Raw genomic sequence first — 21,347 nt, 5'->3', positions numbered from 1 at the left:
AGTATGTGTTTACTGTGTACAGCAGCTTATTGATAAAAAATAGGGCTGGGTGATGTGGCAGAAAAACTTTTCACAGTGTCAGCATTTCATTTCGAATAACTGTCGATATTGATTAGCACTAATACTCTTTTTTTGTTTTAAATATCTGAAATCGTGCCAAATTGGTGGCGTGAACTTTTTTTGTTTTAGCCACAGTTTTCACATTTTATTTATGTATGTATGTATGTATGTATGTATGTATGTATTTATTTATTTATCACTTTTAAGCAGTTATGGAGGCACAGTGGCAAAACTTAAACTGCCACAGGTTTGTTGCTAGGTAACCAAAGAATGAATCAGTTGCTAGGTAACCAAAGAATGAGTGAGTCAGTTGATTCTACCAACCTAGCTTAGCTAGCTGAGAGGCTAAAGGCTTTCTTCTGCCTACATTTCCCAGAATGCTGTGCAGTTCTGGATCAGAGTTCAGTGAAACTATTGAATATTCTACCGGATGCATTATCTACTGATATTGACCATGTGTCTACTGCGATACATAACTGATTTATTGTCCACCCCTCATACAAACCACACTTCTTTATGTGACTGACTGGAGACATAAAGAAATACATTATAAGCTGGAATGTTTTTCAAGAGCAGTATTTGCATTTGTGGGGCTGTTATTGCTGTGTCACAGTCATACAGTTACCTAAAAAATTCAATATACTCACTTTAATCATTATCACAATAGTACCACAAAATACTGTGATAAAACTAGGTAAATATTGCCCACCACTAAAGGATTATGTCAGCAAGTAGTCATAATGTTATGCCTAATTTAGGTCCAATAATGCAATGTTTATGATCTCTCGTTCACCTGAGCTCAAACTCAGCGAAAAGGCTGTCGAAGTGTCGTAAAGCGTCCTTCATGCGGTCTGTGTAGAAGTTGAGGTCTCGCAGGGCCTGGTCTCTGGTGATGCTGCGCACCTCCTCCAGGCTGCGCGTCAGGTCTTTCGCCAGGGGTCTCATGGCGATGCTCTCTATCTCCCTGTTCATGATGATGGAGCCTGCAGCCAAACACTGGACAGGAACCAGTTTACAGCCATGGTGAATTTCAGCTCCACCGCTGGATTTCTGCAGGTTGTTTTCATCCTGACTGAAGCAAGAGGGAATTGCCTACCTCAGCTCCGAACCACAGCTGTCCCGCCAAGTTGTCATGGCGAATCTCCTCGGGGAACTTGACGCAGAAGTCTCTGTTTGCGCGGTCGTTGGGGATACATTCATCCATGATCTGGCTGATGATGTTCAACACGTTGTCCTGCAGAAAAGCAAAGAAACACATTCTGAAGAGTGATTTTTGATTGAAATTAGGTCTGTTAGATAAATTAAATTAAAACAAGCTCAATAATTTCCATTTGCATGATTTATTGTTCTTCTCTTTTCTCTCTATCAAAAACTGGGTAACAAACTTCTTTAGTCTGGTGTGTTGGTCTCAACTTTTTAAAAGACAATTTTGTTTACAGATGCTTCATAATTCATTTATTTGTTTATTTATTTTCGATATTTAAAATGTCTTCCAGTTCCAGTGCTTGTTAGAATTTAAAGTGTATTGATATTTGAGAATGTATTCTTAAATTATTTCACCATTACCTTTGCAATACCTGAAAACAGTATGAAAACAAAAATATTATTGTTTATCGCGATAACTTCTGGAGCAATTTATCGTTCATTAGTTCCAACGCCTAGTTGTAACTAATGATTATTTTATTGATTAATTATTCTGACAATTAACCTGACAGAAAAAATTGGCACATTCTACAGTTTTTATTTAACTACTTTGATCTTTTTATACAATGTTAGAAAATACATTACAAGATGCAAATAAACAAATAATTTAACTACTTTTCTTTGTTAAACAACAAAACATTTTATTACCTGTAAACCGTTCCTTTTGTGAATTTGAACCAGGTGAAGTTAAAACACATTTACAGACAAATGTGTTTTTATCATACTGATTTTTGTACAGCTTTGGTTTAATTACTGCTCTGAATATGTTGTTTTTTCAGAAAATTGCATTTTTTGAATTAACGAACAATAAAGTAGTTTGTTTAACTTTCTCCTAACTTTCAAATTCTCCAAATTTTCTTAGGCAACAGAAGCCCCGACTTTAAACTCCTGAGATCCATGAAGTTCTAAAGTTAAACTTTCCAACGGCTTAGATAATAGTATGAATATTCAATCTTATTTATTTTTTATGTAAGTAAGATATTATAAAACAAATACCTTCACTGATTACTTGTAATTAATTTGACTGAAGGTAAATAAATATTTATCTGCCATTTATACAGAACCTTGTTGGCTTTTCAAATGAGTGATAATAATCACTTGCTCAGGGAAAAACAATGTTTATTATGATTTATTTGATGCATTTTGTAGCTTAAACTAGCTTCATTCAGTCCTTTGCTGATTGTGATTATAATTCATTTGTTTATTTTGGAAACACATCTCATTGAAAAGTTACAAAAGAAAATAAAAGAGTTTATAAGAATCAGCGTTCTCCATTTGCTCTGTAGTTGAAACCAGAAAAAATACGGAATAAAAAGCTCCTTTCTGAACTTAATATTTGTAATATTTCACCAACTGCAACTTGGCTGAAATGCATGAACGGCTGATTTAATCTGGATGCCCACTAATCAAATAAAACATTAAACTGACTGACGCTGCACAAGGCGACAGCTCAGCAGAGTGAAGGAAACCGAACAGTCGGGGATCAGGTGATGACCTTATTAAGCGTTTTCCCCCTGAGCCCTGCTGCTGCTGCTGCTGGTAGGAGGCTCAACAAGCCACGAGGAAAACCTCCCTCACAGCACAAGCAGTTCGATAGTTTACCAAGATTCAAGTCTGAAAACTCCTCCGCATGATGCTGAAATTCGGTTCTGGTTTTGGCCCAATCTCTTCGTCTAAACATAGAATAAAATCTGTGGCTATGAAATCATTAGCTATAAAAAGCTTTCTTCTTCTGCAGCTACTGACGCAGAGTCGGCCGACGCTCGCAAACGGATCCAACTCTTCTCATCAGTGGAAGTGCTTCATACAGGAATTCAGCCAATCAGCTTTCAGTAAATCACTCATAGCACCCAGCCTGCTTCCTGGGATGAATAAGAAGCACACCGGCTGTTCTTATCGCTGGAACCAAACTCTCAGCAGGTGATTATGTGAATGAAAAAAATGGCTCAGAATGAGACAAGCTGGGGGTCAATTCATCTCCACGCCAGCTTTGCTCCACTTAAAGCCTATTTTTATGGCTTGCTCTGGAAGCCAGAGGAAGATTGGACTCCATTGGTGGTTTGCACTGACCTGGCAGGACCGGAACTGGTTGACCAGCAGCGTGCATCTCTGAGGGTCCTTCCTGCCGTCCAGGCTGTCCAGCTCAGTGGCCACCTGGTTGAGCTCTTCGTCGGCATAGTAGAACTGGGCCAGAAGCTGCGGGTCCGTCCTCTGTTCAGAGGGAAACACAAGTAGAACAACTGTTTACAACACAACCCCACAAAATTCTGGTTTTAAACTCATAAGTCAGAGAAATCTTTTCCTGTTTAAAGGTGATGCTTTTGCTTCATTGAACAGGTTAGAATAACCAAAAAATAATTACTGATATAAATTTGTTATAAAAGTATTACTGATTGCATTTTAAAAATTAGGTAACTTTATGTTATTAAAGGTAAAGTTTAAACAGTAATGATTTCTTGGTTAATGTCAAGTTGTCATAACAAAGACATATTGAATAATGTCAACTTTGTATTAAAAGCGTCATTTTACCGAATGACACTTTATGACAACAGTCATAAATATTCATGAAGCTTATTCATGACAGGTGTTATGTAATGTTTATGAAAGTGTCATGACAGTCTTATTCACCCCCCTTCAAATAAAGTGTTACCGTTTTTTTTTCTAGCAGCCATTGTACAGCGCATAAAATAGTAAAACCAGCTGAGCAAATGTGCAGGAGCTCTGCTGAGGTTGCTAGGTAACGGGACTGGCTCTGCTGTAGTTGCTAGGTAGTGGAATGTGACTTAACATTTAGAAAGTTTTTGAAACCCCTCAATTTCAAGACACCAGAAACAGCCTATTGGGATTGGGTTTTTTAAGCTTTTGAGCTGATTTTAGAAGCAGTTGAGACCCAAATGGAAGCATAAAAACTTTCAAAATGTGAATTTTGCTTAGCAGATGTCATCTAATAAATTTAAGACTTGTAGAGGATACGCCGACATGCTAAAAACGACAACATTGGAGTGTTGACTGTAGCCCACTGCTGGGTCATGTTACCACATTCACGTCCGTATAGTGAGGAACACACCGGTTCAAGTTGGATACCTCCATTAACTGGCTAGAATGAGATTGTACTATGGAGAAGGAGCTAAACAATGGTAACATAGTGTAGCTCAGCATTATATTTATTGTTTGAACTTTGTAATGTGGCATCTGAATAGCTTAACTCTGAAAACAATGAACACTTCAACACAGATACTTGCAGAAAATGGAGCTCCTAACTTCTGTTTTGCAAAAACATCAAATAAAATAAAAAGAACAGGTGAAGAAAAGCTGGACAAGGAGTCAGCCTTTAAACATGCAGGTTCTGCAGTTTAATATTTCAATCTGGAAAGACTCAGACGAAGAAAAAGGAACAATTAAAAGATTTAATGACAGCAATGAATAACAGTTCTTTGGCGCTCGGGCCCCGGCAGCTGATCTGAGCCGAGATTTGATGTGAACTCGATGAACATCCCAATAACCGATTAGGGATGCTCTCCCCCGGGGCCCGACACTGGTGGTGGAAGTCTGGAAAGAGTGCCATCCTGGAGAGCCAAAGGATGAGGGTGGAGAAGGGAAGGTGGTGGGTTGAAGGCAGCTGGGAAGCGGCCGATGACTTGGGTGTGGATCCTTTTATGCTGAACTTGATTGATGATTGGACACGCCAGGTGAGGTCGGAGATGAGCATGACGCCGATGGACGAACGGAGGGGATGGAGTCTTCCAGTTTGAATTTTCGCGATTAGCTCCATAAAGAGTGGCTGATCTGTAGAGGCCTACATATAATCAGGTAAGTGGGTCACTGTATAGGCCATCTTCCATTACAACGGGCTGCTGGGAAACTCTGCTGATTTATGAGAAAGAAATCCTTTTTCAACAAGTATGCAAGATGATTTAGGAGGAAAAATGACATTAATCCTAACAAGAGGAGTTAATTAGAGTTAATACAGTGTGAACACCTCCCAGAAGAGTTTGGATGTCTAGTCCTAGGAGAGGATTTGTGCCTTTATCTCTCACACTGGATGACAGAGTGGAGAAAAAGAAAGACAAAAACTGAACAGAAGATTAGGGGGTAAAAATTATTATAACTAAAAAGCTAGTTACAACAATTTATTGATTATGAGTTAATATAAAACTGATTGCTCTAACGAGTCATTGATAAGCGGCCGTTTTCTTAAAAACTTGAGTTTTCTCTTGTAAAGTGAGGACTGACATCTTCCGTAACGTAAAGGGCTAAATGCTTCATATGCCGACGCTGCGCCGTCACGTAGCATCTCAGCTGAATGCGCGATACTGAGGTGAATCTTAAGGAGCTTTTCAAGTGTTTATTTTTCAGAAAAGAACCACATAATGTACATTTTGCATACCAAACTGGATTCTGCTACGACTGTTTCTTTTCCGTGGTGATTTGGCGCCGCCATCTTTAATTCTGTATCAACGGTTTGGCTCCGTAGATTGACAAGCGGCGCCCTCTGCTGGCTGGTGGCCAAACTACAATATTAAAAGAAGGTCTTGATGTTGTAAAAGACAACATTAAAATACCTTTCAATGTCAACATTAAAAGACCAATTTAATTTAGATTGAAATTAGTTCGACTGGAATTAATTTCAATCTAACAAACCATTAATCGCTCCAACTACCTCTACTAAAAACCGATTTGAGTAATACAGGACAACAAAAATACCTCAAGGTGTCCTTGAAAGAGTCTGATGTCTCTTAAAAATGGGACAAAGATGCCAAAAGGTAAACCACAGAGTCCAAGTAATGACCTGGGACCTTTAAAGGACAACCTGACTGTGCTGCACACTGAACACTGGATTGCTGCACCAGTAAACTGGCTCATCTCACTCACAATCATTACTCTTTCAGGCGGTTTTCCTCGAGCATGCTGGTGTTTTCCTGAAACCTCTCGAGTCTTTTTCCCTGAAGTTTGCAGTGTTTCCTGTAGCGTGACACCCCACCACCCCACCCCTACACTGACGCTTGCTTTTCTCAGTGAATATGATACACGCTGCACTTCCCTCCCTTCCCCTCATCAATAATAAAACAAACAGAAAGGGGAAAACATGGAGATTCGACCAACAGCTGCCACATTGTGAGGAGGAAACAAGGATGATCACGCAACCTTCAAAAAGGTTGTTACTTAAAGATGACATACCGAATCTTGTATTTTTTTTTTCCTATTCAATTGATTGCACACTGAATTTAAAAATAATTAGCATGTCTAAAGGCAACTCACACAGACAGATCAGAGATGTTACAGAACCCAATTTCTTTTCCTGTTCAAAGACCCTCAGTGGGTTTCATTCCAGGCATGGCCTGCCGTAAAAAAAAAAAAAAAAAGCTCAGCTTATTTCCCAGCTCAGCACTCAAACTGGCATCGTTTTACCAGCAAACCTCAATCACACAGAGCAAATCATTAAAACAGCATTACGTTCTGTTCATGGGCGAATGTTGGGAGTCATGTTTAGAAAGATACAATGGAAGTGGGGAGCAGAGATGGTGTGTAAAAGTGAATCGGTAACTATAGACCATATAGTTGTGTAGTTTGTCCTAGAAATCTGTTTTTATGGGGGACCAAAATTACAACATTGGTTATATTTTTAGCTGGTGTGGTTCGCTTTCACTGCACTGTCAAATGAACCAAACCCTTTGAGGAATCTGTTCCCCTCCTTGCCTGTGGTGGCGCTGCACCAAAAACTACTGAAAGAAACCACAAGAAAACCTCTAAAAAGACATGAAGGTAACTTCATTCTTCACAAGAAACGGAGTGATGTCAGATGTTAGAGGTTGTAGGTTGGTAATATACCAGGCACCATTCCTCCTGCTAACTCTGGACTGTCAGGTTTGTTTTGTTTGTTTTTACCCAGAATTCCCTGGGCTATATCACTACTGCTTTTGGAGCAGTCTCAGGTCCTCTTGCATCCACATACGTATTCAAACAGCGCCAAAGTTCACGAGACCGAGTTTTCTAGGCAGACCAGATTTCGCATTTTTGGTTCAATTAGGCATTCACACTTTCCCAAACAAACCAGATTTTCTAGGCAAATTAACCGGAATTGGATTCATGTGGACGAAACAAGACTGGTGTGAATGAACCCTTAGTTGGCAGCGTCCACCACTGGTGGAAATTATCTTGAAAATTTACAATAAATCCCTTATGCTTTTGTGATTGGATGAATGGGAATGGCTAATGGGAGAAGCCGAACTAACCACATCATGCGGTCTGTACATTTACATCTAAACCCAACCTCTGAACACCATTAAACCCAGTGACATCAATCAGAGAAGAGGCCGATTTGACTGGACATCTCCACAACAATGAGTGAGTGTGTGGTACAGAATAAATGCCACCATGACTAAACAGGAAACAGGAGTGGGAGACAGTGAAAAACCTTCCTTCCAGCCCAGAAACAGCCCACAGACTGATGGCATGTTGGAAGCTTAAAGGCGGACACTGAATGAGGAAGAGGAGTTGGAAACAGTTGTTATCCTGTCGTCTTCTCCTGCTGTACTCCTCGTGAATTCCTGCAGCATTGAATCATGGTGGGGGAGTCAAAGACAGGCAATGTTCTTGGAGAAAGATCTGGTTGAAAGCTGCATGCTTAATCTACGTTGGATGTTTGTCCGCTGTGGATTTGAAAGGAAATATGTTTTTCACCCTCACGTCTACGGTCCATGTGATCGACCTGCAGCCTGTTGCACCAGCTGTTCAAACTTGGCCTAGTTTAAGCTGGAGCGAAGAAGAAACAGACAAATGCTGAGGTGGAGCTCCCTCATCGCTACAGGAGTATCTGCACCAAATAAATTATAAAAATGCCTTTTAAATCCATGGCCAGTCTCGACATCAAGCTGATAATAAAAAAAGACTTGTCTCAAAGTAAAGCATTAAAAAGAAAGTTGTCTCAGTCTAAACTGTTTGGGCTCCAGAAACAGCTTTATTTGCAGCCCATTTTGATTAGTTTTGACGGAGAGAGCAGCAAATGCAAAACAGAAACCGCTTAATAACTGAGCTGGGTTTCCAGGCCAGAGGGGACAGGTCTCTGACTAATTATGCTTCCTTGAGCAAGTGAGGATAGGTTTGAGCTATGCGAAACATGTTCGTTACATTTTTTTTCCACAACAAGATTCTTAGATAGTAAGATTTTAGTCTGCTCAGTTCTACCGATTTTGAGCTCCTTTCAGAATGAGCTGTTTTCAGGTGTCTTGTCACTTTGAATCTAAATAAAATAAAAATTGCTTGCCACACCCCCAACTCAACATTTACATTCGCATGTGAAAATGGCTGCAATCAAAAGCACAATTATACAACTGAACATTTTTGCAAAGCATTAGTAGATCCTCCTACACAACCAACAAGAATGCAGCAAGTGGTTTCTGAATGGTAAGCCAACAACAACCAATGTAAACCAATGCAAAGCGGTAAAACCAGCTAACCAAACATGCTGGAAGTAACACCTGGGTTGCTAGGTAACAAGGCTGAGCTTGGCTGGGGTTACTAGGTAATGGCGCAGTGCCTTTCAAATGTGATTTGACATTTAAGGTTTTTGAAACTGTTCATTTTCCAGACACCAAAATGTAAAATCAACTTCTGTGAACTTTTCATCATGTTATAATGTGATTCCTCCATCAAAAATATACCTGGGGTGTTACCCTGAGTCTTTTACACGTGCTTGAGAAATCCTTCAATCTCCATGGCAACCATTTAGCTGTGCCAAACCCCTGGGTGGATCTAGCCCCGCCTTTGGGATGCAGCTCCTCCTCAGAGCTGCAGTTTCCAAGCTTCCAAACCTCCACCTCTCTCATTGGCTCCTTCAGACTAGCCAGCAGCAATTAGCAAACATTTGGTGCTGAGGTCATTATAGGAGCTATTTCTCAGTGCAACACAAGTATAAACATTGTTAAAGGGCTAATAGAGGAGCTATGTTGTGAGGACTTCCTGAAGGCGAAGTGTTGGAAAGAGCAAGACTTCTTAAAGAGACAGAGGCCCAATTTCAAGACGTTAAATTACAAAATAAATTTTCTTTTCAGTCATATTTTACATGTATAGCATTCTTACAACAACTGAAATTAACATGGTTACTTCACTGTGGTGTAAAATGGCACACTTTGCCTGGAAAATACATCATACTGACCTAAAAACAGCTGGGTGGGGTTTTTTCTTAGAACTTGAGCTATTTTAAAAAATAGTAGAGACCAAAACGGAAGAATAAAAATGTTGCATAAGATCCCCTTTAAAAGTAGTAATAGCATATTCCTGACTCGGATATTCAGTTTCATGGCCTTCCCCCACTGATCATAGTCGCATTATTCCATGGATGTGGCCAACTCTCCAAGTTTAATAACAATCTGAAGGTAAAGCTGCTGACATTTTACAAATGGTTTATGGAAGAGATGCTTCAAAAAAGATGGTTATGACTTCCAAAAGATTTCCTTGATGATTGTATAAAATTTTCCTGAGTCCTGAGCCATCAAGGTGCGTCATCATCCCACCAATGACAGCTTCACCTCACATAAGAGGTGAAATGATTCAGCAGATTCGGCTCGTGTCTGCTGTGGCGTACCAGTCCCCTGTCAGTCGTCCAGGGTGACCTCTCTCTGAATCTCCCTCCTCTGCGGTCACAAACCCTTCATTTCAGAAGGCTAAGAGCCCACAAGTTCACCCAAAGTGGCAATTACAGTTGAGCCCCCTCAATAACAGAAACTCACAATGACTCAGTGAAACATTTTGCGCCTTTTTTTGTTTCAAATCAAGAGAGCAGAAGCCACTCTCTGCTGTACGATCGAGGTTTTCATCATATCGACCAGCTCTTCACCCGCGCCGCTGATTCGGGGCTTCATTTCCATTCAGACTGCACAGACGATGACGGCTGTCAGGTTAATGCTTCCTGAGCGTCCGCTGCAGCGCCGCATGCATACTGAGCCCACTTAAGGGACTTATGAGAAACCTTGGCTTTGCCCTCCATACTCTATTCCAGGCTCAATTTGCTGCTTCTGGCTTCCGTCCAGAGATCAGAGTCAAATATTGTGTAGGGAAACCAGTTATCTCTGGCAGACAACTGGCTGAAAACAAAACGCCAGGTTCAGCCAGTTCAGGATTTTTTTGTTATTTAAAGCATAAGACACAATTTCTTTCATCATTTATATTCAGTTTGTGGGAACTTTAAACTCTGAGAATGCAGGCGTTTGCTGAAGCAGTTGTGTTGAGTCACTCCTTTCAAGTTCAGCCTCCATCGGGGCTTTACCTCCTACTGCAGAGCTATTGTTGGTTATTCTTCAACCAGAAACTCTGTACAATGTAGATATCTTAAATCCATTATTTGAATGTGCCTCTATGGAAGGTTGCAACCTCTTTGACCACTAATGCAACCATTAAATTTGTTTTCCATTTTCCAGATAAGATACAGTTGGTCGTCCAACTTTTTAGTACTTCTGGCTGAGAGCCTCTGTGCTTAGTTAATGCTCTTTCCTGGATGAAGCCAGGAAACTAAACTATCTGTGTTTTACACACCTGACTCAGTTAGATTGGGGTACAGAGTTGCAACATTTGTTACATTTTCAGATGGTGCAGTTCGCTTTCAAACCATTTGAAAAACTTGTTCCCCTCCTTGCCTGTGGTGGTGCTAAACCAAGAACCACTGAAGGAAACGACCTGAAAAACCTCCAAAGAGAATGATGAGAGCAACTTCTTTCATCACGAAATGTAAACAAAAATGGAGTGGCAACAGATTTTAGCGGTTGTAGGATAACTCTGGTTCACCTAGAAATCTAGCTCTTGGTTTGGTTAAAATGAATTCTGGTGTCATTCAAACGGATATGTGAACACCAAGCGGACTGGAGACCGCTCCAAAAGCAGGAAACGTACTGCAGTGCAGAGCATGCTGGGTAAATATAACCAAAATTAAAGCACGAGTCTGGCATTAGGAGAAATCTCTTGTAGTTTTTTTACAAAAGAAAAACAACAACTGCGTCTCCATTTTTGTTTACATTTCATGAAGAAGGAACTCTGTGTCTTCTTCTGAGGTTTTTGTGTCGTTTTCTTTGGTGGTTTTTGATGCAGCGCCACCACAGGTGAGGAGGGGAACAGGTTTTTCAAATGGTTTGGTTTGTTCCACTCAGTGCAGTGTGAAAGAGAACCGCACTAGATGAAAATTTAACAAACTGTCAATCCCCAGTTGAACCAAATCTAGACTATCAACTGTGAAAACACTCTAATCTTGGACCTGGACTGTTTGTCTGGAAAGTATCATTAGAGGAGATTTGTTGTAAACTTGCATTTTATAAATACACTGAACTAATCTGGAAATGAAAGCAGAGACTGGAGACTCGATTTAACTCATTGACTTCATATTGTGAGCGCGCTCTACCCATCTGGACTGATGGCATAATCTGTGCTCTCATCTCTGACAGCTGACCTAATCTGCTGTTTGGACCACAGCAACGACCCAAACACGTGCCCGTCTCATCATACGGCACACAGGGGTAAAATAAGGGTCCGCAGAGGATTTAGATGGATAGAAGTCCGGGACCTCCTGGCGGTTGCGGGACAACCCCCATTTTCAACAACCACAAGGACGTTCTTATGCAAGACGTAATCTGGTTATACAATCCAGAATTGATGCTGGCAGCGCAGGGAAACCACAATTTTAATCTAAAAAAAAAAAAAAAATCTAACGGCTTGACACCTTTTATATAATCACTCAATGCATGAACAAAAAGATGATAAAGTGTGACTAAACTGAAGGAAGTGATTGAATTAAAACCCAGTTAAAGATCTGAATGATTCATAACAGAGCTATTTCTGTCCACAGAGTCCACCGTCATGAAAAGTGACAGAGTGGGCAACGTCCAGGCTGTCCAAATTCAGACACACTGACAGCCACGACGAACACTGAAATGTATGTGTGACTGCTTTCCGTACAGGACGGCTGCAGACAAATTGGTGTGTTTGGTCCTTAATACTTCAGAAGAATCCACATTTTTCGAAACAAGTTGTCCAAAAGATAAAGTGTCTTTTGAGTTTGCTTATTTACTTACAATCTGATGTATATATTTTTATTGCAAAACAAAAAGTATCAACTTTCAATTTGTTATTTTGTTTTGTTTAAAAAAAGGTTACACGTTATTTCAAATCTCCTGACAGGAGCCAAATTAAATGTCTGGTGGAATTTAAATGGACCATTATACCTGTTAAACTGAATAAATTTAACCCTAATATTCTAGATATGTGTGCACAATGCATGAAACTATTACATTATTCATGGCAACGAAACAAAATCAGGGCTTTTTGGGAAGAGTTTAGGAAAATAACAGCAAAACTTATTTTAAAAAATAGCATTTTAATGGGCCACGCACTATTTATCTTGGGACTATATAATTTTTTGATAGCCATGTTTCTCTTGCATGCCAAAAAAACTATTGCACTCTTTTGGAAAACAACAATCCTTCTTTCTGTCCCAAAATAAGAGCAAAGACAGTTTTTACATCCTGGCTGCTTCTCAGACAAAGGACACCTTGGATTAATGCTTTATCATCATCAGAGACCCGGCAGGGGAGGCTTGAAGCACCTCTGATCAAAGAACGCAGCAATTACCATCAGTGGAAACAAGGTGAAGAAGAAGAGAGCAAAGGTCAGGATATCACACCTTAACTCAGGGTTTGGACACTACTACAGCAATATTCAAGCACTTTTCAAGCATTTTCAAGGTGAGTTTTCAAATATTTCCCAGCACCAAATACAAATAAACTAAAAAAAATACATTCAATCCACTATTATATGATATTTATTACTATTATTAGTATTTTTTGTGGTAGTTTTATTCATTCTACAGCAGGGACAATGTAAACTAAAATATGAATAAACATCTTGAACAGTTTCAAATGTACCCTAATCACCTGACTGGTCTGAGAACAAAACACTGATTTAACAGAAAGCAAAAAGCCCACTATTTCAATAAATAAGTCAAGTCATTACTAATAAGTATTCATTATATTGAAACATTCAAAAGTAAATTGTCTTAAAGCAAATGGCCTTCCTTCTCAAATTAAATGCTTAATATGGGGGCATTTTTCACATGTCCTCCCTACATCCAGTGGGGGGTGCAGGTTGCTACAATCGACAGCAGCCACACAGGCACACCCGCGAGAAGGAAACAAACGCACCCAGTGCAACACTTTCATTCTATTGGCTGAGAGGTTGCCAGCCGACGGTACTTTTCTGTTCCAAGGGCGAGCAGAAAATGATTTGCAAGCGAGCAAAGAGGTTTGGGAACAGAGATTTGATCTGAGCAGAGGCAAGTTTTGAGTGCAAGGAGAAAGGCTTGAGAGAGCACAGTGAATATTTGAAAGAGAGCAGAAGAAAATGTGTCACTCTCAAATTGTGGCAGAAAATAGCTTAAACACAAAGAGTCACAAGAAAATCTCTATAAAAGAAGTTCCAAGTTTTCTGGCATTCAGCAGATATAAATAATTTTGGTTATTGTATCTGACATACATTAACAAAAGCTTATTCTGGTTTAACTTCAAACAGTGAGAGAAAATATCTGGTTTCAATAATGTTTTCCAAATTTAGGCTTTCAATCCAATGTGAGATTTCACTTTATTATAAAATTGTGTAGTTAGAATATCAAACTCTTGATACAAAAATCTAAATGAAACTGAAGCATTTTTAAGGTTTTCAAGCAGCCGTATGAAGCCTGTTAACTCTTCTTCTAATTTGTCTTGGTTTCCTTCGGTCCCCACCGTCGCAAGCCTCGGACAGCAGAGGTCCAATGGTCCTGCGATGAATTTAAAACGGGTTTTCAATCGCCGGACCCGCCTCAGTCTGTGCTGGGATCAGCTCTGTAAATCCCTGCAGCCGACACCAAATCAATTACCACACGGCCACTGGGTAAGCAGAATGGGACGCTTCACAAAGAACTGCAGAAACTGTCCTAAATATGAAGCCACATCGCTCACTCTGCCCCATCGCCTCCAGAAACCAGAACCAGCAGAGAAGGACTTACTCAAGTAGCAAGTATTGTAATTATCCAACAATCAAGGCAAGGACTCATCAAACTTCCTTCAAAGTTAATCAGAGCTGCTCCTGGAAACTGTTTTCACATTAAATGATGTTTCAGGCTGGAAGGATTTTATCTAAAAATCATCAAATTATCAGTAACACTGCTGCCATTTATTTTTTCAGTCATCTAAACAGCAGAATACACAGATCTGTAAAAAAAAACTAAGAGCACAGACACTGAACCCCATCAAAAACCTCCTGGTTGTTCCACCAAATATTGATTTCTGAACTCTCCCTGAGTTAAAATATTAGTATAGTTGTTTCTAAATCAATATGAACTTGTTTTGTTGCATTATTTAGGTCGTTATTTTGACCATTTCTCATTTTCTACAAATAAATACTAAATTTCTGCTTTGAATTTCAGAGACATGCTGTCAGTAGTTTATAGAATAAAAGGACAATGTTCATTTTACTCAAACATAAATCTATAAAGAGTTAAATCAGAGAAACTGATCATTTTAAGTGGTCTCTTGATTTTTTTCAGAGTTGTATTTGAAAACAACACAATCAATTATGGCTGAAATGATTAATCATGATTAATCTTGATTAATCTGTCATTATTCCAAAAATTACAGGATTTAATTTGTGACAAATCTGTATTTTTTCACCAATATGCTCATTTGGTTTCAGTCTAACAATCGTTTTGTTTTATAAGCATATTTTCAGCTCATATTTATTTGGACTTTGAATTTAGGTCAACTACAAGAAGGGATGACTGACGTAAAGGCAGGTGTAAATATCTTGCATCATTTATCATTTCTCTTAAGAAAGAAATAATTAATATACCAACCACAAAACTACAACATTTGTCCAAAACAACCACTTATGACACAGGGAAATGACTTTTCATGTTTCCTTAACATGGATCTTAATTTTTTTTAGCCATTGTTAAATCTATTTTTTATTTCCCTACCAAATACAGTCTGCTTTTACTGCAGACTGTATTTGGTCTGCAGTAAAGTCAACGTGGTAAAGGAACAATAAACCCTTTTAACATGTATCTATTAAAATTAAAGTTCCGTTTAGTGTTTCCTAATATGAAAGCATTCGCATTCATATTAGCATTAGCAACTTAAAGCATTCCCATGTTAGTGCAGTGTGAATCATGCAACCATTAAAATGTTCTGCAGGTGCAATAAGGACTAAAAGGTAACATGCTCTGTGGAGCTAAAGGTCAAATCCTGAAGGAACTATTCATCTGTCCTCAGATGCTGGAAAAACTTTAGTTTCTCTGAAAGTAAAACTGAAGTATTTGGAAGTAATAATCGTTGTTACATCTTGAGGACAAAAGGAAAAGCTTGCAATCATGAGAACACCATCCTAACTGTAAAGTACGGTGGTGGCAGCATAATGTTGTGCAGGACAACACTGCAAGAATTACAGTAAAGACGGTACAGATCATTATGATCCAAATTATAAAATATTTATCAAATTAATTGTATGCTTTAAAATTCAACAATACTGCAGATTTCAATATTGTAATAATAATATATAAAGCATAAAACCATCTCCTGTCTATTCAGAAGTGTTTGAAATTAAAGAAGCAAACTTGTTTAAAACAACTCAAGACACATGCTAAACTGTTTGGAATATTAGAAATAAAGAAAACTTACTTAATGTAAATAAACAAAAACAGTAGATCAAATAATATGAAAGTGGAATGTGACTACAATTGTCATGAGACATTATCTTTCCATAAGTTACAACAACATTTAATTTGCCTTTGGGGTCAATAAAGTAATTTGATTTTAATTAAATTATATATTTTCAGGATTATAGTTTTTTTCTGTTAAAAACAAAAAGTGGTGCCTTTAAATTCAATTAAGAAATACTTTACGTACATCAGATGGAAATTAAACGTCGTAACTCAGAGTTTTTAGTGACTGACGACTACTTTAGTAATCAATTAATCACAAATGAGTTGATTAATCGTTTCAGCCATGTTGCTTTAGATCTGATTTTTTTTGTCATTAGGTTTGAATCCATGTGCTTTTTTTTTTTTTTTTTGCTAAATTGTATCTTTATCTTTAATTTAAATTCCTAAAAATGGAAATAAAATGATGGCTCTCTAACAATAAAAACTATTTTTTACAACATAAATAGTAGATATTTATCTAAAATTACAAAACTAATTTTGTGGCTCTAAAAGAATTGTTTTATTTGGCTGCACTGATGGTAAAAATGTTTCTTTAGGTTGTAAAGGTTGCAGATTCTGCATTCATGGAGCACTTCCTGTTTACAATGTGGTTACCATGGGAACCAGCGTCTCTGGAACACAGGTCCACCTGACATTAAAAACTCAAACACACCGCCTCCTTTTTCACACCCAGCCTCTCCCAACTCTGGTAATCTGCTTACAATAGTGACGTTGTAAGCAGAAAAACATGTTTTTAAAATGTCTTTAATACTTATTAAAACTGTGTGATAATAATAATAATAATAATAATAATAATAATAATAATAATAATAATAATAATATTACAGGTGGAAAGAGGAGGAAACACAACTTCCTGCATGCTGCTCTCCCAGCAGTCTGAGCCGGGATTATGTAGCAGGGGGGGTTCAAAACAAAAAAAGCCTTTCACCACGGGACTAATCCAGGGTGGAACAGAGCCGCTCTGGAAATATCAATATCCCTGCTTCAGTCAACGGCGCGTGCTGATTCAGCACTTTTCTATCTCCAGGAGTACATAGTTCAGAGATAAACTGCTTAGTGTTGATACGCAGCGACTAAACCACAGCCTTCAATCATAAGACTTATAAAAGGAGAATATGACGGGATGGGTGTAGACTCCTCGGCACTTCTCTCTCCCAACTTTTTGGTCGCTTCACTTCCACAGAGAGATGCACGATTCTGGTAAATCGGAGGGAGGAAGGCTGTAGTTTGGCAGAAAGGAGGGAGGCTGATGTAACCTCCCAGGAGTTATTACGCAGGTTAACACTGCTGACCGCTAAAGAAAACATGACTTAGCAGAAGAAACGAACTGACGCAGGTGTGTGGTCAAGAGCAGGTGGATAATATGTAATCAGAACTCTTTTTTATCTAAGCCTGCATGACATAACTGCTGCAATATTTATTTAATATCAGCTGGTTTGTCTAATTGATGTTCATGATCAAAGTAAATAACTTTTATAAATTCTGATTCAAACCTCTGCAGTGTCGGTATTAAAGCCGTTATGCTGCTTCCAGCGCTTGGCATGCTCTGACTGTGGGTCGAAATTCCACACGGCCTAAAGTTAACAAAACATTTAACAAGAATTTGCGCCCTGGAGGGACGTCCACACGGTCAGCCAAGCTTCCCTGCTGCAGTCGGAGTATTATTGAACTGTTCGCCTAACGAGACGACCAAGCCTTTAATACTTCCTCTGCTGTGTCAGGTGGGTTTCTGAGTCACGCTAATTCAACTAAAAAGTTCACATCTAAAAGGTGTTAGTAAGTAGGCATGCAACAATAAGCAATAAATCAATTAATCGCATGATAAATTAAAACAAACTCAATAATTTCCATCTGCATGATTTCTCTTTTCTCTCTTTACCAAAAACTGGAGGATAAAAGTCTTCAGACTGATACTTTGGTCTCAACTAATCATTTTTTTGAAGGACAATTTTATTTATAGACACTTTATTATCCAATTTATTTGTTATTTCTGTTGTTTTGTTTATTTATTTTGGATATTTAAAATGTTTCCAGTTCCACGGTCAAATGTTCATTCCAATTTAAAGTTTATCGATCTTTAAGAGTCTCTTCTTGCATTGTTATGCTATTACCAATACTTGAAAACGATCTCAAAACAACAATATCATTGTTTATTGTGATAACTTATGTGGATAATTTATTGTCCAGCACAATTTATCATGACAGGCCTATTCATTAAGCTGAAGGTCTTTTTTTAAGTTTTGAGTGTACCTTCAACATTAAAAAATCCATTCCTGATTTTAGGATACTCGGTTATTGGTTTTATACACTTATTACAAGTGATTGAGAAATTATCAGTTCCAGATGTATGAAATCCATCAAAAAATCTCCACTGTCCTGTATCTTTTAGGTGCATCCCTGCTCCAACAGCTCAATTCAAAGGACTCAATCAGATAGTTTAGCAAAGGCCTGATCATTAACTGTTCCTTTAATTCAGATGTGTTGCAAATGATATGCAGAATAGAGGTACTGAGTTGGAAAAAAGTAATGAATGAGGAAAAACAAATGAAAATGTAAAATTTGAGCTTTAACTAAACATTTTACAAAAGCCTAGCTTATTTACTGGATGACAATATCTTTAATTTGTTGAATTTTGCTGCAAATTTTGTCTTTATAGAAGAGTTCATTAGTTACATAAAAAAGTAAGTTTAAATCAATGTCAATATTTATAAGATCTAATGTGCTTCTGGTAGTAACAATTTCAGAGATATAGTTTACATAATTCAGTTGTTTTTGGGTTTCAGTTGATATTAATGTTTGATAATTACATGTTAATTAATGTCAAACTGATAAATTATTAAAAGAGAATCTAATTAAAGTGACAGCTGCTGAAAGCTGTGACTAAATCAGTTTGAGCTGTCAGGCTCCAACAATGAGACAAAAACATCCCAACAACAACAATAAAAGCAACAACAACACCAACAAAGGGACAGCAGCTTGTCAAACATCAGGATCACAGCTAATGTTAGCCGGTCTGCAGCAGAGTCCATCGGGATGAACCGCATCAGGACCGGGTCGGGGCAAGGCTGAGATAGCCTGACGGTCCGCAGAAACTCACCTTGGGTTTATAGAGCCACTTTCTGAAGCGGTTCATGGCTCCTTCCTTTGTCACAGCCCCTCCTCAGCTCTCCTCTGCCGCCCGCCCGGTCGGTCGGGAGCCTCACGGTGACGGCGGGCTGCTAACCCAGCTAGCTGCGGTGGATCCGCTGTCAGCCGGAGAACCAGACACGGTGTACGGTTGGTTCTCCGAGTCTACACCGTGGATGTGGACCGGAACAAAGCACATCTACGGGGAGTTATTCCCATTTTTCCACTGTTCCGACGCTCAGCCTCCTTTCTTCCCCCGGACACTAACCGACTGACGGATCCGCTCCGCTCCGCTCCGTTCTGTCCCCCCGCTAACGTTACTTCATGACGGTCACGTTGACAACAGACCCCGCCCACTTTCCCTGCGATGGTGCCTTCAAGGGCCGCTTCGACCAATCAGAAGCCACCTGTGAAAAGAGGACTCTACCTGTACTGCACCACCCAACAAACCTAAACCGATCTAACAGGTTCCACAGGTTTTTCTTTGGATCAGGAACTGCGTCTGTTTGACATAGGTGGGCAGAGTACAAGTAGGAGTAGCACTACTTTAACATATTTTTACTCAAGAAACGTAAAAAGTAGCCATCCAAGAAATTACTCTAGTAAGATTTAAAAAGTATATGGTAAAAATCTACTCATGTAATGTAACTGATCAAATTAATTGTTTAATATGTAGAAGTTACATAGTCAGACTCCCCGAAATATAAAGTTTAGTGGAAATTTGGTATTTTATGGACAAAAATGACAATAGTAAAAAAAAAATAATAAAAACAGGCAAAATTATGATTTTTATTTTCAAATCTGTTTCAGATCTGGTGTGTGTGCGTGTGTGTATGTGCCTGTGTGCGCGCGCGCGCGTGTGTGTCTGCGTCTAGTGATTTTTTTGGTTAAAACATGTTTGTTTTTCCTTTAATGGGTAGAAAATCCATAAATTTAACTCAATTAAGAGTAGCGACACTTCATAATAAAACTACTCAAGTAAAAATACAAAGCAAAGTGTACTAAAAATACTCCTAAAAGTTTTTTTTTCCAAAAATTATTCAAGTAAATGTAATTGAGTAAACGTAAATAATGACTACCCAACTCTGCTTTTTGATAATAGAATGACCAACATTTGCTATGTCTTACACACCAGATTGAACATTTATTTTGTTTAATTTGGTTTCTATTACATCTCAATAAGTGTTTCAGAAGATGGTCTAAAACTGGAGTGTCATAGAATCTGACTTATTTGTGTCAAAGACAAATCTTAAACAATTTTGCTTGTTAGTTTTCTATTCTAAAATCTCATTTCATAGTTCTCATGTGACGTCACATTTCTGGAAACTTTGTAGCTGACAGCCATCTTGGTAGGTATCTGTAACTAACTGTCATGACTGTTGCTTTGGAGTTGCTATGACAACAATAAATAAGCTACATTCTCTGCCTCATACAAGTTGATCCTGACAGCAGTGATTTTGTTGATATATCTTTCTCTTGCGCATTGGTCAGAATGTTAATCAATTTCTTTTTGTTAGTCTCGTAGCCATGGTTCATCTATGCTTTGTGCTGCATTTGCCTACCAAGATGGTGGTTCGGTACAGATCACTTCTGGCTCAGACTTATGGGAACTATGTATGTTTATCCCTCCTTTTTATGTTTTGTTTTTAAGTAGGTTTTAAAGTTCTATAACTGATTGTCTATAGATAGTTTACATTGGGTTTGCACATATTTTATATGTCACAGACATTCAGTACATTTTCTTTATTGAACATTATTTTAGTATTTTTAATCTGTGAGATTTTTTTAAAATAAAATCTTTATAAAACCTCAGACTTTTGAAAAAAAAAAAGTTTACTACATTTATTACCCTACTAATTTATTATAATATTTATTTTCCTTTTTATATGATCTGTTTCTGTGGTTTTGAATGACCCAGTTGGTGCCTAAAATCTATAATAATAATAATAATAATAATAAATGTCAAAGTATTAAGTTCTGTGCTGAATATATATATCTACAGTCTTGACTTGAAGAGGCCCAGGTCAGAGGTCAGTCTTATTTCAGCCCAGAGTTTATTTCAGAGTCAAGGAGCTGCCACAAAGAAGGATCAATTGACCCAGTGCTTATATTTAGACCTGGGCTCTTCCAAAAGGCCCTGATTTGAGGACCTAATGTCCTCAATGCACACAAACAGTTAAAACAGTGTTTTTCAACCTCTTTTGAGCCAAGGTACACTTTT

At 38.4% G+C, this 21,347-nt stretch overlaps 1 protein-coding gene across 3 annotated transcripts in view; it reads right to left on the bottom strand.

Annotated features, from left to right (window-relative positions):
- The window catches only part of zfyve28 (zinc finger, FYVE domain containing 28), a 29,245-nt gene extending 9,772 nt beyond the window's left edge, over positions 1 to 19,473 (bottom strand). For all 3 annotated transcript variants that reach the window (XM_015048099.1, XM_015048100.1, XM_015048101.1), the window contains exons 1-4: positions 19,098 to 19,473; positions 3,334 to 3,474; positions 1,157 to 1,294; positions 854 to 1,056 (exon numbers count right to left, since the gene is read on the bottom strand). In XM_015048099.1, coding sequence (XP_014903585.1) covers positions 854 to 1,056; positions 1,157 to 1,294; positions 3,334 to 3,474; positions 19,098 to 19,133 — 518 coding nt within the window. In that variant the 5' untranslated portion in view covers positions 19,134 to 19,473. The remainder of the gene's footprint in view (positions 1 to 853; positions 1,057 to 1,156; positions 1,295 to 3,333; positions 3,475 to 19,097) is intronic.
- Positions 19,474 to 21,347: the final 1,874 nt, after the last annotated feature.

This window comes from Poecilia latipinna, unplaced genomic scaffold, assembly GCF_001443285.1.
Source record: "Poecilia latipinna isolate Pla-1442-1.1 unplaced genomic scaffold, P_latipinna-1.0 Scaffold860, whole genome shotgun sequence".
Lineage (NCBI taxonomy): Eukaryota > Metazoa > Chordata > Actinopteri > Cyprinodontiformes > Poeciliidae > Poecilia > Poecilia latipinna.
Note: the sequence above shows the minus strand (reverse complement) of the source record. Positions and strands in the feature narration are given on the sequence as shown.